The 17,500-nt window shown below is 48.4% G+C and overlaps 1 protein-coding gene across 2 annotated transcripts in view; it reads right to left on the bottom strand.

The window, feature by feature from the left end:
* The window catches only part of gpc5c (glypican 5c), a 108,408-nt gene that overhangs the window by 60,762 nt on the left and 30,146 nt on the right, over nt 1–17,500 (bottom strand). The window contains exons 4-5 of one of the 2 annotated variants that reach the window (XM_030364132.1): nt 2,547–2,698; nt 82–120 (exon numbers count right to left, since the gene is read on the bottom strand). In XM_030364132.1, coding sequence (XP_030219992.1) covers nt 82–120; nt 2,547–2,698 — 191 coding nt within the window. The remainder of the gene's footprint in view (nt 1–81; nt 121–2,546; nt 2,699–17,500) is intronic. The other variant, XM_030364133.1, reaches the window with a different exon arrangement.

Raw genomic sequence — 17,500 nt, 5'->3', positions numbered from 1 at the left:
AAGAGTAATAGAGAAGGAAAGAAAGATCATGTCAGTGAAATATACAGATTAGAAGGGTAGGTCTCCTTGGATCATGCTTACCTAGTGGTCGCTCTCAGACTATGTTTACTGTAGAATGAGCTGGGGGTGATGGGAGTTGTAGTCCAGGGCAATGGGTGTTTGTTTTTTTGCAAGCACGGGTGGGAGGGTTGAGGGGTATTGAATGGGAGGGAGAGGGGGATGAAGGAAGTGGGGATGGAGGAAGAGGGGGATGGAGGGAGAGGGAGGGAGACAGAGGAATGAAACAAAAGGAAGGCACAACAAACAAGCAGGGATGAGAGGAGATAGGTCAATTAACCTTGGAGGAGAGAGAGGGCTGAATCATGCACATGCACAAACAAGACTGTCCAACATAAAAAAAACACTATAATTTGCCCCTTAAACAGACACACACACACACACACACACACACACAAATACACACACACACACACACACACACACACACACACAAACACACACGCACACACACATTTTCTCTCTCACACACAGACACGCACACACACATTCGCTCTCACAAAGATAGACACACACACACACACACACACACACACACACACTTGGGTCAAAGATGAACAAAAACACTTTTCAAAAGTTGTTTTGAAAAGAGCAGGACTCTGAACAAGCCAAAGAAAATGAACGCAATGTTGTGAAGCAGCGTCTCCGTGTACTGGATCTTTGATTCTCCCCCTGCCTGCTGCACCCGGACCAAAGGTAAACAGCCCCATGTTAGCCGAGCCTATCCTATTCCATATTTTCCAGAGGATGGACCGCGCTCTCTTCACTGCGCCGGGTGCTGAAATGACTGTGAAGTGGCCGCCCGGCCACATGTGCTGTGTCTCGGCTTGGCAGCGCGGGCAGGCGGTGCTGCCAGGCCAACCTGTCAGCTAGCCTGGCACCCGAGAACTAATTTATGGTTTTGGACAAGGTCACACTGGGAACACTTGTGTGTGTGCGTGTCAGTTGTGTGTGTGAGAGAGAGAAAGTTTGAGTTTGAGTGTGTTTTTGTGTGTGTGTGTGTGTGTGGTAGTTTGAATGTGAGAGAGATAAAGAAGAGAGAGAGAGAGAGAGAGAGAGAGAGAGAGAGAGAGAGAGAGAGAGAGAGAGAGAGAGAGAGAGAGAGAGAGAGAGAGAGAGAGAGAGAGAGAGAGAGAGAGAGAGAGAGAGAGAGAGAGAGAGAGAGAGAGAAAGAGAGAGAGAGAGAGAGAGAGACACACACACATTTGGAGGCGTAGGTATGTGTGAATGTGTGCATGTGTGCAATCCTGCGAGTGTTAACATTTTTATGAGTGGGTAGGTGTGTGAATTAGGATGCAGTGTGTGTGTGTATGTGTGTGTTTGTGCACACACATTTTTATGTGTTTTTATCTGTGTGTTTTAGGATGCATGTGTATGTGTGAGAGGGTGATTCAATGTTTATATGGGTGTGTATTGGTGTGCAAAAATACATTTGTGTGTGTGTGTGTGTGTGTGTGTGTGTGTGTGTGTGTGTGTGTGTGTGTGTGTGTGTGTGTCTGTGTCTGTGTGTGTGTGTGTGTGTGTGTGTGTGTGTGAGAGAGAGAGGGTGATTCAATGTGTATGTGTGCACAACTACATTTGTTTCTGTTTGTGGGCGAGTGTGTTTGTGTGTGTTAGTCTGTGTGTGTGTATGTGTGCGTGTGAATGAATAAATTAGTGAATGAACTGGTGCCACTTTCAGAAGAGGTGGGCAGCGGATCAGAGCTGCTGGTATAAAGTGCTGCCTCGATCAACAGGAAATTGTCGTTCTGTCATGATTAATCTTATCCTCCCCGCCTTCATCTCTCCCCCCCCCCCCTCCTTCCTGCTGACACATCACTGCCAGCTGCTGTGGGCAGGGTCCGGGGGCCGAGGGGCCCGGGGCCGCACAGACGTAGTGGAGGGCACAGACTGCACTGCCAAGCACAACATCCACGTTTGGTTCTCTCGTCTGAATATTAATGTGTGGGTTTGTGTATGTTGGTGTAGGTGTGTGTGTTGGTTTACGTGTGTGTGTTTGTGCGTGTGTACATGTGTGTGTGTGTAAGTGTTTGGGTGCACGTTTCTGTGGATGTATGTGTGTGTGGGTGTGTCAGTGGTTGTGTGTGTGTTTTTGTTATTGTACGTGTGTGTGGGTGTGTTTGTGGGTGTGTAAGTAGGGATCTGTTTTTATTTGAACATTTATATAGACCCCGCAGCCCCTCCCAGGTTGTGTTTTTCATAAAACGACAATTGTCAAGGTCTTCAAAAAAATAAAATCTTGGTATAATTGCATGTCTGCATAACAGCTTTTCCTTTATTATTGTTCCTTCGTTTCTAGCACTGCCTTGCACTCTCACAAACATCAAATAAACTCAACACAAAAAAACACTTGTTATTTATATTCATATCGAAAGGAAAAAAAAAAGTTACGACACGGCACTATGAATAAGAGCAAATACTATATATACCACAATGTCACCAGACGGTGATGGGGCTTGTATTTATGTGGCGCTTTCATAGCCTCTTACCTCCTCAGGTGGGCAAGTTTCCCCAAAGCCTCTTGTGAAGACGGCGGGGTCGGAGAGAGAGGGGGTGATGTCATGCGAGAGGTCGTGACCTCTGACCAATTGGGCGGCATGGTGCTTGGCTCCCCGGTCGGCTTGCCACACACCTTGTCCACCTGCAAAAGGGCACATGCAAAACAAACCCACACACACACACACACACAAACACACACAAAAACAACTGTTGAGCACGGAAAACACATAACAACGTGTGAGGTTTTTAGGGGGGAGAGAGGGGTCAACTATAAACCTCTAAGGCATACCTGCATTCTTGACTCTCGCACACACACACACACACACACACACTCACACACACACACACACACACACACACACACACACACACACACACACACACACACACACACACACACACACACACACACACACACACACACACACACAAACGTTAACGAGAAAAACAGATTATCCAAATCTATCCTTACTTTACAATTTAAGGGTAACCGTTTTTCCGATACTTTAATTTAACATTTTATGTGTCTCATTGAATGTCTAACATTTATTATATATTATATGTGTGTACTGGGATATTAGAGGGCAATCGATTCCAAATAAATGAAGTGCAAAGAGGTGAAAGAAGAGAGGGACAGAAAGAGGGAGAGAGCGAGACAGAGAGAAAGAGTGACATAGAAAGAGCACGGTGATAGGAGGCAGGGGAACAGCGAGGAGAGAAGGCGTTTGGAGGAATGCATGCGGTCGGTATGTTGAGTGACTTCCTGGCAAACTGTCTGACGGCATTTCTCAACATCACAGAGGCCAGCACACCCACAAAGAACAAGTGAGAGCGAAAGAGGGAGCAAGACAGATAGAGACAGAGTGGGGTGAGATGGAGACCCCAGGGGAAAGAGATAAGGGAGAGCGGCCAGCAGTGAGAGGGAGAAATAGAGGGAGGGAGAGAGCAGGATAGAGGAAGGACGGTGAGAGAGAGTGACAGAGCCAGAGAGAGAGAGAGAGAGTTGGCAACAATGTGGTGTGTCTTCTCCTGGCGGCTATTCAAGTCAGCGGGGAAGATAGAAAATATGAGGCGGAGTAGGAGGGGTAGGAGGAGGAGGAGGAGGAGGAGGAGGAGGAAGAGTCGAAACACAAGGGGGGAAGGGGGGGGGGCTTCTGTCTGCCTCGGATCCAAACGCAAAATCAATTTCATCTCATTGGCTTAAAAGCCTCGGGGGCAGCTTTATTAAGTGGTGCTCAATTAATGGCAGATGGCGACTGACAGGCCTTCTAATGGCCGGAGAGAGCGCAGTACACACACCGGACTCTGAGCAGCCGGGCTGATCAACGGCGCCGCTTTCGCTTCCTGCTCTGGGCGGGCGCACTGCGGCATTCATCCCGCCCTGCCCCGCCGTCGGGCACGGCTTGTTCCCTCCCACATGCTGACCTGAGTGGAGGCGCTCGGTCAACGGTGTATGGACCTGCTAGGGCTGCAGGGCTACTAACAGTGAGAGCCGCTGCAGTTTGAGGACAGGGGGGAGGGGGGGGATATTGTGGGACCAGGTGGGGTGCACCGCAGTAAACAAGCTAGCACGGCGGCTCCATAAGGTCCACCTGTTGAGGGAGGACTCGTGGAAGGGACCGCTAATGGTAAAAAGAAGGAGGCCGTGGGTGCTAACATCAAAGGCCTCGAGGGGCCCCCGTGTCGCATACGAGGGCCCGGCCGGTGGACGTGTTTAAGAGCCGGCTTGTAAAAGCTCTGAAACAACGGAATGCACCGACATAAACACTTGAGCCATCTCCGCGCGGAAAAGAAAGAGTCACGCAAAAACAGAACGCGTGCGGCCAGTGTTTTCCAGAGTGCATCTTGTGCGTGCCTGCGTGTGGCGTGTGTTTATTTTCCCCGTTGCTTATGTGTCCACATGCTGGAAAGATGTGAAGTAAACCTGGAAGCAGCACATGAGCCCCCCCCCCCCCGCCCCCCCCTACTAAAAATAGGCCCTCCCTCTAGAGGGCTGGGCAGGATCCCTCATCACATGTGTCCTATAAACAGAGTTTAAATGAAGGTCCCCCCCCCCCCCCTGCAAAGCACAGACTGCCATTCCGGAGCAAAGCCACTGCTGGACCCACCACCACCAGCACCAGGACCTCAGAGCTCCTGTCCCCCCCCCCCCTGACAGGAGCGCTCCCCTGGCTTCTGTTCCGCGACGTCTCGGACACGGGGCTACCTCTGAGCTCTCAGCGCCGCGCCGTAGCTCCCGGACCGGGCATCCATCATCTCTATCACGCTGCTCACATTACTGCATGACTTCATACTCGCCCTGAGCAACCCCCCCCACACACACACACACACACACACACACACACACAGGTCCTGCCACCCCCCATGTCCAGGCCCTGCATGCCCTCCTCTCCCTTGGTCCCTCCAGGGGAAGCTGCATGGCACGGGGACTGCTTGTTTTTATTGCATTAACCTTCGCTCCCGTTGGACCCATAAAGCACACGCTCGCATGTGGCGGGAATGGGCTTCTCAGACGCACACACACAAACACATGAACGTACGGGGTGATGCCACACACATATGGCAAAGTGTGGGTTAAGAGAGGGAGGGGGGGGCAACTGTTGCTCCCATACAGACTTGGAATTGTGTGTGTGTGTGTGTGTGTGTGTGTGTGTGTGTGTGTGTGTGTGTGTGTGTGTGTGTGTGTGTGTGTGTGTGTGTGTGTGTGTGTGTGTGTGTATGTGTGTGTGTGTGTGTGTGAGTGTAATTGTTTTGAAATGAATTTACAAACTCACCACAGAGTGGGATCTATCCAGAGATAGCGAGGATGTGTTAGACAACATGAAGCATACATGGTCTGCTCTACTGAACTGAGAGCTAAAAAAAAACGTATATGTGTATGCGTCTGTGTGTGTGTCTGCATGTGTGTAAGATGCAGTAGAGCACCATTTTCAGTAATAACCAGAGCTATTAGAGAATACTTCAAAAGCATTTCTAAGACTGCCGCAATGCTCAAACAAACATGTGCTTTGAGGTGCAGACACACACACACACCCGCACCTGGTTTTAAACCATGAAGGGAAGGTGCATTTGTGGTGATTCGAGGTGCACGTTTGACCCTAAACAAATAATGAAAGAAAAGCTGACACCAACTTCATGAAAACATTCTCGCATCAATGAGGGGACAATTATTTCACTACACGAGCCGGGTGAATATCACAAGCATTAATGCGCTACGCCTGTCTTTGCAAACAGATTAGCCTGGAGTTAAACACAGGAAGAGGCCATTTCTCTCTCCTACAGTGACCTTTTGCTGCTTCGCAGGACCAAAGCAAATATATACACAATATAACCAGGCGTCCCAAATGACTGTCCTGGGGGCCATTTCCTGCCTCAGAGGCAATTTAATACGGCCTGCTGAGTGTTTATAATATGTTATTAAACGGGGCCTCGTAAAGCATTGGGATGGCCTTTGGTTTCCAGCTCCGCCAACCACCAGGGTTACAGACTGAAGTGTCTGTGAGGTGTGAACACCATCTGTCACATGTTGCCAGACAGACAGATAGATACATAAGTTTAAACAAATACGTCGTTATACATCTATCTATTAAATGCCGGGGAATATGGAAACTTTTAGTATCATGATAATCTTGGGGGAGTTTAATAAATCAAATCTATAGAAATAAAACACTTATGATTTCAAAATCATTCAACTATATGGATAATGTTAAAGTTAGTGGTTTCACTGTTTCAAACCTCCTATGACCTATTTCGGCCATACTGATAAGAATTAACAGAATTAAAAGGGTTTATACAGCGCTTTTCAAGGTACCCATAGTGTTCTACATAGTGAGTGTGTGTGTACACGTGTGCTTTTGTGCGTGTGTGTGGGGGGGGGGGGGGGGGGGGGGGGGGGGGGGGGGTAATGACAGCTCATCCACTACCAGTGTGTGGCTATCACGATGGAGAGGTGAGGAGTGATTAAACCATCCAATCAGAGGCCGGGGATGAATAAGGGGTCACGTTGGTAGCCAGGGTATCTTCTTACAGATAATAAGGCTATCAGAGCTACATCTCATAATGATACAATATCAAAGTTGGTAAACGATGATTTTAGAATGACCAACAATCCATAACAGTTATGGACAAAGGCTTCGTCGGTATTTGTATGTGCGTCGTTCTAAAAATCTAAATATTTAGCTGTCCATATACAAATGTGTCATTGGTAATTACCCATGATGCCGTTAATTTGCTCATTCCCATAACAAAGGCTCTCTGCTGACCACCTGCCCCCCCTCCCCATATAAACACTCTGGTCTCCAGGAGGGCGCCAAGAGTTCTGTTTGTGCTATCGCCTCCTTTCCAAAACAGACAGCCAGTCTTGCAGAGCGCATTTCAAATGGACTTTGCTCTGCTGAGGCCAGAGGAGAATGGAGAACACCCCCTCCCACGTTTCAAAGCAACGGGCCCCAACACAACTGGAGGCCTGAGGGCCTCACTAAACACCCAACTATGTAAACCGAACACAAAGTTGTTATGGGAAAAATAAACACAGCCCTGCCTGTTAGGGGAATGAAGACGAGATCTCATATTGGGGGATCCTATGGCTAAATAATGCTGTTGGCCAATCAGATGACAGCTTGAGTAATGACACGGGCTTCAACGCGGCTATAAATCAATAATCTCTTGACCCAACGGTGGCAGCAGAATGGAAATGTACTCAGCCTCATGCTCTCTCCCTCTTTCTCACTCCCCCCTTTCTTTGTCTCTCTCTCACTCTCTCTCTTCCACACTTGGTCTCTTATCTTTGGCTCTTCATCTCTTTTTTGTCAATCTTTCACTCGTGCTAACAAGTATTCCGTCCGTCTTTCCCTCGACCTATCTCCCTCTCTATGTGTGTTTCATTGTGTGTGTGTGTGTGTGTGTGTGTGTGACCGAGTGAGTGAGTGAGTGAGTACTTGCATGCGTGTGCGGCCACCTGTTTGTCCTTGTTATACCATTACTATTTTAGCTATTTCATGTGTTGCATTCCTTCTGTGATTGCCTGAGCACTAAGAAAGCCAAAGAGAGAGAGAGAGAGAGAGAGAGAGAGAGAGAGAGAGAGAGAGACAGAGAGAGAGAGAGAGAGAGAGAGAGAGAGAGAGAGAGAGAGAGAGAGAGAGAGAGAGAGAGAGAGAGAGAGAGAGAGAGAGAGAGAAAGAGAGCGAAAGAGAGAGAGACTTTAGGGTGAAAGTGAACTTAAAGTGTGTTCTACCAGTGCATTGAAATGGGCTAACCAAGCCAACCATGCCAGGCAACAGTCAACTATTGGGCTCATAAAGCAGTTATTTATATATTGTATATGTATGCATGTGTCCAGTCCATGTGTGTGTGCGTGTGAGTGCTTGTGTGTGTGTTTGTGTGTCTGGAGAGTGTGCTAAGGGTGAGAGAGTGGGGGAACCAGAGCCGCCAGCAGGCCCCAGGCCGGTCCATTCCGCCCCGGGGGGAATATTAGCTTACAGATAGCGACGGTGGTCTCTCTTCCCTAGTTTATTTATCGAGGGATTATCCCGAGAAGCCTGGGGAATGTTCTCATCCCTTGCTCTCAGACACCTCTCTCAGCCGGAGCATGCAGTGCATTGTGGGTAAAAGAGGAAGGAGAGGGCTGGTGGAGGCTTTGTGAGGAAGGAACCCACTTTCTTGTCCCCTCAATGCAACGGCTAGGCATGGGTACAAGCACTCAACCATACGCACACAAACACACACACAACCCCCCCCCCCCCCCCCCCCCCCCAACACACACACACACACACACACACAACACACAAATGCACACATGGAACGCCAAATACACACAGCTTGCCTATTCAACGCCTCGCTGCCGCCTGCGACGGCTAAGCCCAGGAGAAGGGGGTGCTACTGTGTTTTGCTTTGCTCAAGTGAACAGCTCCCCTGGCATTACAAAGCAGTGAAAGGCAGAGGCCCGCACACTGCTGATTCCAACAAATGTACATACATAGCTTTCTTAACCTTGAGGTACCCCGTCTACCAACACCACCACCAGCCCCACCACCCCCACCCACCCCCCACTTGTTTTTTTTTCACTGTCTCAGCAGGTGGAGGATTGATGAGGAGATCTTAGGGCGTCGGGCTCGGGTTCACCGCTCCTCGTTCGTCTGGGGGTCTCACCGCGATGATGGAAGACGCGGCCGTGTTGCCGTGGGTGATCGTTAGCTTTAAAGCAACTAGCGGTAAGTAATGTCGGGCCCATGCTATAGTGCTTTTATGGGGCATTAAGCACGATTGACACTCGGAACGTTTGTCAAAGAAGCTGTGTTATGGTGCCGTTGCAAATGTGCTATCGGATTTTCAGCCGGGCGAGAAATAATAATCGGAAAGAACAGCATGTGCGTTTTTTTGCCTGTGCGCACGTGCGTGTGCGTCCGTGGGCGTGGATGCTTATGTGGCTTTCTGTGGTGTGTGTGTGTGCGTGTGCGTGTGCGTGTGCGTGTGCGTGTGTGTGCGTGTGTGTGTGTGTGTGTCCTTGCGTGCTTCAGCATGCTTTAGTGCATTTTATGACTTGACGTTGGTGAGAATCACAACATTACACATTTCTCCCTGTCTTCGCTCAAACCTCAGGGTCGTTCTCGAGGGTCTCCTCCTCACCATCCATCACCCCGCCGCAGCCAGTCTTCGTGTCACCGCCGACTATAAAGAGATCTCTCTCTGACCGCAATTCACCCTCTCACCCCATCAATTATCTGTTTCCGCCAATAAACAGTCATGGCTCTCAGCGGCAATTACAAAGAATGCCGTTTAACTGGCTCATGGAGCATTTAAAAAAAAAAGAAAAGAAAGAAAAGCCATCCATTCAATCAATTCCAGTGTTTTTAACGATTAGGGTAATTTGTCAGTGAGCGTAAAATCAAACCAGTACTGTGTGTTTGTGTTGGTTTCCATCAACACATCAACAATTGGACTCAAATGACCCCGATGGTTTGCGTCTGTTTGTATTGGTGAGTGTGATTGCTGTGCTTCTGTACCAGTGTTTGTTATCTTTGGCCTAATGGGGTGGAGTGAGACCCAGCGCTGACCTCCGGGTAACCTCCTGGTTACCTCCTGGTTACCTCCTGGTGACCTCCCTCTGACCTGATCCTCGTCCTCATCCAGCGATCACTACCTGGGCCCCTTTCACCTTTTCTTTCATCCCATTTGTCTCTGTCCCCATATATTTACTTCTCTTCTCTCTTTTTTTGCATGAATGTCATTTCGTTTGGAATTATGTCCAGGATTCAGATCTATTACATTGTTTTTCACTGCATGATCTCATAAAGCACAGCAGCGACATGACATCGGTGCGCCAAGAAAGGTGGATCATAAATATGAAAAGGAAGAAACATACGTACGTGACTTAAAATTAGGTTCGCAGCCTTTGGCAAGATACGGCAAACTATGTACTTTCTTAACAGATTCAGTTCAACCCAGACACTCTAAATCTGTATTCACTCATCAAAATACAACTTTCTATATGTACCACCGAAAGTAATTCACGAATTAGTGCTTTGTCATGCAAAATTCCTCCCAGTACAGTAAGTAATACTGTGGTATCTGTCTATCCTCTGTGCGATGTGAGATAAGTGTAGGGGAAGCTTGCTGTCATATGTCTTAATTCTAATTTTCTGTCAACTCTCTATCCACATTCCTTCTCTTCAGGTCAGGCCGTCTTCAATCTTCTGCTGAAATCTCTATCACTTTGTCTCTATGTGCCTCCCCCTGATTCATGGTTACCTAACCGTCTCCCCTTTTCTCCCCCTTCTGTCTCGCATTCTTTATTTTTCTCCATTATTTTTCTGTCCTTTTCTGTCATTCAGCCTCTCTCTCTCTCTCTCTCTCTCTCTCTCTCTCTCTCTCTCTCTCTCTCTCTCTCTCTCTCTCTCTCTCTCTCTCTCTCTCTCTCTCTCTCTCTCTCTCTCTCTCTCTCCATCCAAATGATGTCAGTGCTAATTAAAGAGAGGGTCTCTCATATATCAGCGAGTGAGCCCCTGACGCTCTAGGAAGAGAGAACATTCAGTCTCTCCCTCTGCCTCTCGTTTACAACCATTAAATCATTTGCAGATGATCGCTAAATTAGTGGCTTTTGGCCCTTTCCCTGGAGAAGCAACACTGGAGCTGTTGACGATAATTGCCCTTGAATCGCCTCTTTGTAAACACATCAAGGGTGATTGCGAGGGAATTATGCGGCTAAACATATTGGTGAATGAAATAGGAATTGTTGCATTGGGAAAGAAGGAGAAAAAGTTAAACCGGCTGCACCTCAGTATGCATATAAGACTTAAAAAAAATATAGATACTAAATAGTCATAAAGATAAATTACCCCATACTGTAAGCCTAATGACCCGTACTGTAAAGTACTGCACAGAATGACACCGGCATTAATTTCTAAATATGCCTACATGTATCTCTGTATGCTCTTGCCAGCACCAAAATAAGCCCAGGGGGCATTGTGTTTGAATACTTATTGGACAGGCACCAGGTAAGCCACCGGGCACATAAGACACAGACAGGGATGGTAACGGCTCTATTTATAGTAGGGGACAGGAAGTGAGAGCAGGAGGGTGTAAAGAGGCCATATGGGGGCTGGCAGGCTAGGTTGAGGGGGTGAGGACAGCCAAAACATTGCGTGTCAATGGAAAGAACATTTAAAGGGTTCACATGGAGGTCCAAACAGGGCACAAGGGACCCACGCGTGTAGACTGGTGCAATCTGCTCCACAATTCAATGAACTTTTAGACTTTGTGAGAACTCTGTGTAAATACAGGGCCCAACTGTGCTAGTTGTATCTACGATTAGAGAATGAATATAGGTTGATCTGAATATGGATCAGAATAAGTAGACGTGGATATTTTGTCGCGTGTAGTTAAAACCAGTTTTACTGTCAGGATCAGCCGTGGCTTTTAAGAGATCAGTGACGCGTTTCGATCTCTTCACTCGAGGAAGCATGTCCAAAAGGAAAGACAGGGGAGTACAGTCAGTGCTTCATCATGCATCTCAGTCTGCTCCCTCAGACCTCTTCAGCCTCAGCAGGTGGCCTCATGGGATGTAGGGCGGAGTGGAACACTGCTCTCCTACCTGAATGGCCACGGAGCACAGCTCTTGAGTCGTAGCCAATCAGTGTGTGGACAGATGGAAATAGGGGTGTGGCCGATACATCTTAGTCATCAGAAAACACTAGAGAGGAGAGAAGGGAACAGCCCCTCCCACAAGTTGATCATATCCTTCTTGCAGGCGCTTACCCCTCAGGACATCCATCCTGCCGTGCTAAACACTTCATTGGGTTAACAGGCCAGCCCTCAGGGTGGGGGGGGGTAAGAGCAAAGGGTGCACCGCAATATCGAATCTTCCTCCTTTGCCGCCTGAATGCATATGGGAGAACCCCCCAACTGTCCATCACGTAGAACCGACTTCAACTCCAAGAAATGTTTTCCTTTTCATGGGTGATGTGAAGGAATAATAATCCGGCCCTCTGGGTTCAGATTTGAATTTAATGGCACGGCAATCCATCATCAGATGAGGATGAGGATGGTGATGATGATGAAGGCTCATTTGTACCGGCGTATATTTCCATTTGGAGGACGGGGGAGGACGGGGGGGGGGGGACGGAGGGGGGGGGGGGGGGGGGGGGACGTGGCGGTTGAGGTGGTGTTGAGAGCTGATGTGTGTCATCAGTATACCGAAGCCAGGGAAAAGGCTAGACGAAGAGGGGAGGAGGAGGGGAGTGTGTGTAGGTTGGCGGAGGGGGCTGGTTCTGAACAGAGGAGAGCCGCCGTCATTAGCTAATGGACGCTCGCTGCTTGCTGAGTAAGTCCGTTAGCAGCCAGAGCCTCCGAGGAGTTTCCGTGCCAAAGACACGCCGCCAATTGGAGCGACGAGTTAAGACTGTAGATCAGCACCAAGCCCCCCCCCCCCCCTCCTCCCCCTCCTCCCCCTCCTCCCCCACTCCCTCCTCCTCCTCTCCCTCCCACTCCAAACCCCAAGGAGGTAATCTCAGAAATGAGATTGAGGAGGATGGGAAGGGAGGGAGGAAGAGGATGATGATGAGGAGGAGGAGGAAGAGATGGAGAGATGGGAGATGGGAATAGGGGCCCCATACATCAGTGTGTGTCCAGATAAACCAATCTTGGTTATGGAGGATGACCCCCCACCCACTTTCTCTGTCGCATTAACTGGGGGTGGACGATGAGGACGGCCGATGCATCTCAACGAGCTGAGGATGAGCTCTCTCTCTTTCTATACCCCCCCCTTCATCTCCCTCTCTTTCTCTCACAAACAACTCTTGAGTGAAATACACAAACATCGCAAAAGAGAGAGAGTTGGCCCCCGCTGGGGATCGGGGATGACATGGAGAATACATTGAGATGACACGGAGATGACAGGCAGGGTTTGTTTTCACACCAGCGAGATTCCTTTATCCGCTCCACGGCGGGCCCAGGCGGTGGGAAGAGCTCTGCGGACGAACAGTCATGGTGAGCGGGATGCCACCCTGTCAGTCATCCCCCTGGCCGACCTCCTCCCTGTTTCCGTGGTCTGAACGCCCGGCTTGCTATTAGGGTTGCTATAGAGACCCTTGGATGGGAAAGCCGCGCAAAGTACCCAAGCTGGGAGGAGGTGGTAGACCTGCGTGCTATAGCCTTCAGTCTAGGCCTGAGGCTATAGCGGCTATAGGAATCAGGTCAATATAGCAGGTCTCCATAGCGGGTTTCATGCTTGTGTTTCATGCTTGAATCAACAAGCATGAAACACAGTTAACATTTAACATGCAATCGGCTTTCATTCGTTATCTGAGCTCCATGCCGCCTTTTGAAAATCTGGGTTTTAATAACAATGATGACAGCATGGAGAGCATTCATCCCGTGTAGTTAACTGTAAGCCCCACCTCTCCCCGTCCCTCCTTCCAAATTATATGAGCCATATCATTATTACAGCCAAGTCATTAAACAACGCAGTCGTTGTATACACCAGAGACAGAGAGAGAGACAGAGAGAGAGACAGAGACAGAGACAGAGACAGAGACAGAGACAGAGATAGAGACAGAGAGAGAGAGAGAGAGAGAGACACACACAGACAGAGAGGGAGAGACAGAGAGAGACAAAGAGAAAGAAGAAAGAACTGCATGTATGGTAGCATTGATCAGAAAGAACAGAGAGAGAACAGAGAGAGAGAGACAGAACTGAGAGAGAGAACTTAGAGAGAGAGAACTTAGAGAGAGAGAGTGAACAGAGAGAGAGAACTGAGAGATAGAGAGAGCGAGAGAGGGACCAGAGAGCAAGAGCGAGAGCGAGATTCAGGAGTCAGCCCTCACTCCAAACACCTGAATTGGTAGCCACAGTGAGCACGGCCCTTGACACTGGAGCTGTTCCTATATTTCCCCCTTAATTGTGTCTGCTCAACATAATCCGGCCCGTGCCTCCCTGAGCAGCCCTAACCAGGACCACTTCCCCTAAGTCCACCTTCACGCTCCATCTCAATTTGGGCAGGAATGTGTTGAAGCGGTGTTTATCCTGCTGCCGCCTCACACAACCATCAATGGACCCCTTTCAACCTCCTCACACTCACACACACACACACACACACACACACACACACACACACACACACACACACACACACACACACACACACACACACACACACACACACACACACGTGCCCAGCAGTATTGTCCCAGGGTGGGCCCGCTTATATATACCCCTTACCAGACTCCTAAAAACCTGATACTTGTAAACGGTGAGGTGGTGTGTGTGTATATTTATATTATTATTAACTGTGTGTTTCTGAGATTGTGTGTAGGCAAGTCTAGGGGTTTGTGTGTATGTGTTTTTTGCAATTGTCTAAGTGTGTGTGTGTGTGTGTGTGTGTGTGTGTGTGTGTGTGTGTGTGTGTGTGTGTGTGTGTGTGTGTGTGTGTGTGTGTGCGTGTGTGTGTGTGCGCGAGCGGAGGGTAGGTAAAAGTGCATGTGCGCGTGTTTGTGTCTGATAAAGATGGAGTATCTGTGTGCGAGTGAGTGTCTGTGCGTGTGTGAACGTACGTGTGTGTGTGTGTATGTGTGTGGTAGCCCATTAGCAGCAGTGCGTACAGTATAGAGCAGCTTCTGTAAGCTCTGTGAGCCGCTGAGTAAGGGAGAAAGAGAGTCGGACCACGGAGTGGTTTGGGATAACATCCCAGTGCAAAGCCGCAAAGTCTCAATAATTCCTTTAATAACAACTCTACAAAATACAGACTCTGCACAACTACTACCAGCTCCATCTCACTCCTTACAAACAACATTATCAGCCCGCAAACCCGACAGTGGTATTCTTGTTCTACTGTCTCCACTTCGTTGCGTGTATTGGGCTGTGTGTCTACAATATGGGGAGCCTTGTTGGGGAAGAGAGATTGCAAGGGTTGGACATGGTTGTCCGAGTCTTTGATTGGTCCTGATGCGTCATTGTCCCACTAAGACATGCTAAGGCTGTGTATAAAATATATAATAATAAGGCTTCTGGAATTGGAGTCTGGCTTGCATGGACCAATAGATTGGTGTGTGTGTGTGTGTGTGTGTGTGTGTGTGTGTGTGTGTGTGTGTGTGTGTGTGTGTGTGTGTGCACGTTCACGTTCACGTGCGTGCGTGCACACATTGCAAAATACGAGCCCACAGAGAATGGGAGCCACCAGTGTCTGACTGAGGGGCCTCCTCCTCTTCCAGAGACAATTTATTCTCTGGACCCTTTTTCTCTTCTTCCACCAGGCTGGGTCCACTTTCTATGGCCTGGCTGGATCCCATTCAACTCTGTCCCACTTGTCCTTGCACTGGGCTCCCGACTCAAGCCCGGCCCGCCACCCCGTGAATACCAAGCAGTCACCCACACACGCAACAGGGACTGACACGCGGATATACATGCACACACACACACACACACACACACACACACACACACACACACACACACACACACATACACACAGACACACACACACACACACACACACACACACACACACACACACACACACACACACACACACACACACACACACACACACAAACAATGACATAATAGGAATCAGACAGCCTGGCCTCTGATTCTTCATAGTTGTATTGATTCAATCAACAAGCCTGGCAACCCTCCCTGTGGGTGAATGAGTGAATGTGCATGAGTAAATATGCATGTGTGTTGGCATGTGTGTGTGTATCTGTGTCTAAGTACGTAGCTGTGATGTCGCTCCAGAAGATAGTTCTGGTATGTGGTCCTGGGTATCTGGGCCAGAACTCTATCTTCCCTGACCCAGACCAATAGTCTCCCCTTGCATTGGTCCAAAACAAATCAACGACGCTGATCCCTTTCAAGATTAGCGAAATATTTCCTCCGTTCACTTCAACCATGGACATGGATTACATCTGGGCGTACTAAAAGTGTGGTTGCTGTTTCGGATTTTCGCAACGTTCATATTTTATGGCCAAGTTGTAAATCCAGCCGTGTTTTCGAATACTCTAGTCGTCCAGTTCTGGTGAGGGGTTCCTGAGAAAAGGCGAGGAGAGGGACTTTCGACAAACACCGGTTCTGTTCCTGATTTTCGAGGCCACTTAATTCTCTAAGTGGATAAAGACGCTCGGCACTTGAGCTGAGCGACGATGGAGGAGGGGCGGGGCGGGCCAAACGGAAAACTGAGGACAGACTCGGAGAAGATGGAACGCAGATGCGAGCGAAGAAACAGGCACGACAAAGGGAAAAGAGATGGAGAAAGGAGAAAGGAAAAATTGAGACAGTGGGAGAGACAGAGACATAGACAGAGAGATGCATTTAGAGAGAGTGAGGAGAGGGGGTGATCTGGGATGAGCAAGAAAGAAAAAGGCGGTGAGTAAAGAAGAAGCAATTAGAAAGGAGCATTTGGCTTCACGGATGGTCATAGATCTCAGGCAAGTGGCCGTTAAGGATTTTAGAAGCCATGAGTGCTCCTTATCGACTCCGCCAAAGGGGAGGAAGATACAGAGAGGGGGGGCTTTCGTCTCTTTCAATACATACGGTATATTCATATTTTATGCATATGGCTCTGTCGAGAGCACCCACTGCCGATCACTGATACGGCGCCCACAATGGTTTACACCCACTTAGATACGCTAGAGCGCCATTCCTGTATCATTCCCGAGAACAAGAACGGGAGACTTATTTCATGTACCGCTCAACTCATGGGCTGTGCTGAGATCAGCAGTAATCCTGAGGATATTTTTACCAGAGTAATAAATCAAATGCAAACACATATTTTGAAAAAAATCTTGGATGGATGAAACAGTGCATTTGTAGAGTTTCTGACATGCCGTTATGGGCTTGGGTGAATGCTAGGGCCTAGTCATGATGTCTACAGCGCCCAGAATAATAAGCCAACTTTGTTTGTGTGCTTTACTCTCTTTGTTTGCTGTTCATCTAGAGGCCAAATCCCAAGCTCTACAATAAGACTGTGTGTTAAACAGACAAGGAAGACTCCGTTGCTCTGCCATTGTGAACCTTTAACTCATAACCCCCCATATAAGTTACACTGATCAGTGGTTATTCAGAGTGAAATCCAATATTACACACTTTCCATTTAGGAAGTTCTGCTCAAAAGTAGGGATGGGCACGGTTATTTGAATACTCGATTATTTGAAATGACGTGGGTACTCGACTTATTTTTCGAAAGTAAATTAAATATATTCATTAGCTATATTAATTACATATTGTTTATTAAATGTAAATGTGTACACTAATGCCATACTTGGCTATGCCGGCCACCTCCGTTCCAGCGGAGAGTCTTTTCCCCGGCGGGCTTGATTGTAAATCGCTTCCGCACCCGCCTATCCCGCGAGCACGTAGATATGCTATTTTTTTTTTTAACAAGAATGAGTGATGCAGGAGGTGGGCTTATGTGTTATGTTAACTGGAAATGTTTTAGACATACTGCATTTCCGTCTTA

Source organism: Gadus morhua, chromosome 8 (assembly GCF_902167405.1).
Source record: "Gadus morhua chromosome 8, gadMor3.0, whole genome shotgun sequence".
NCBI classification, from domain to species: domain Eukaryota; kingdom Metazoa; phylum Chordata; class Actinopteri; order Gadiformes; family Gadidae; genus Gadus; species Gadus morhua.
The sequence above is the reverse complement of the archived record's forward strand: the minus strand, read 5'-3'. Positions and strand labels throughout refer to the sequence as shown.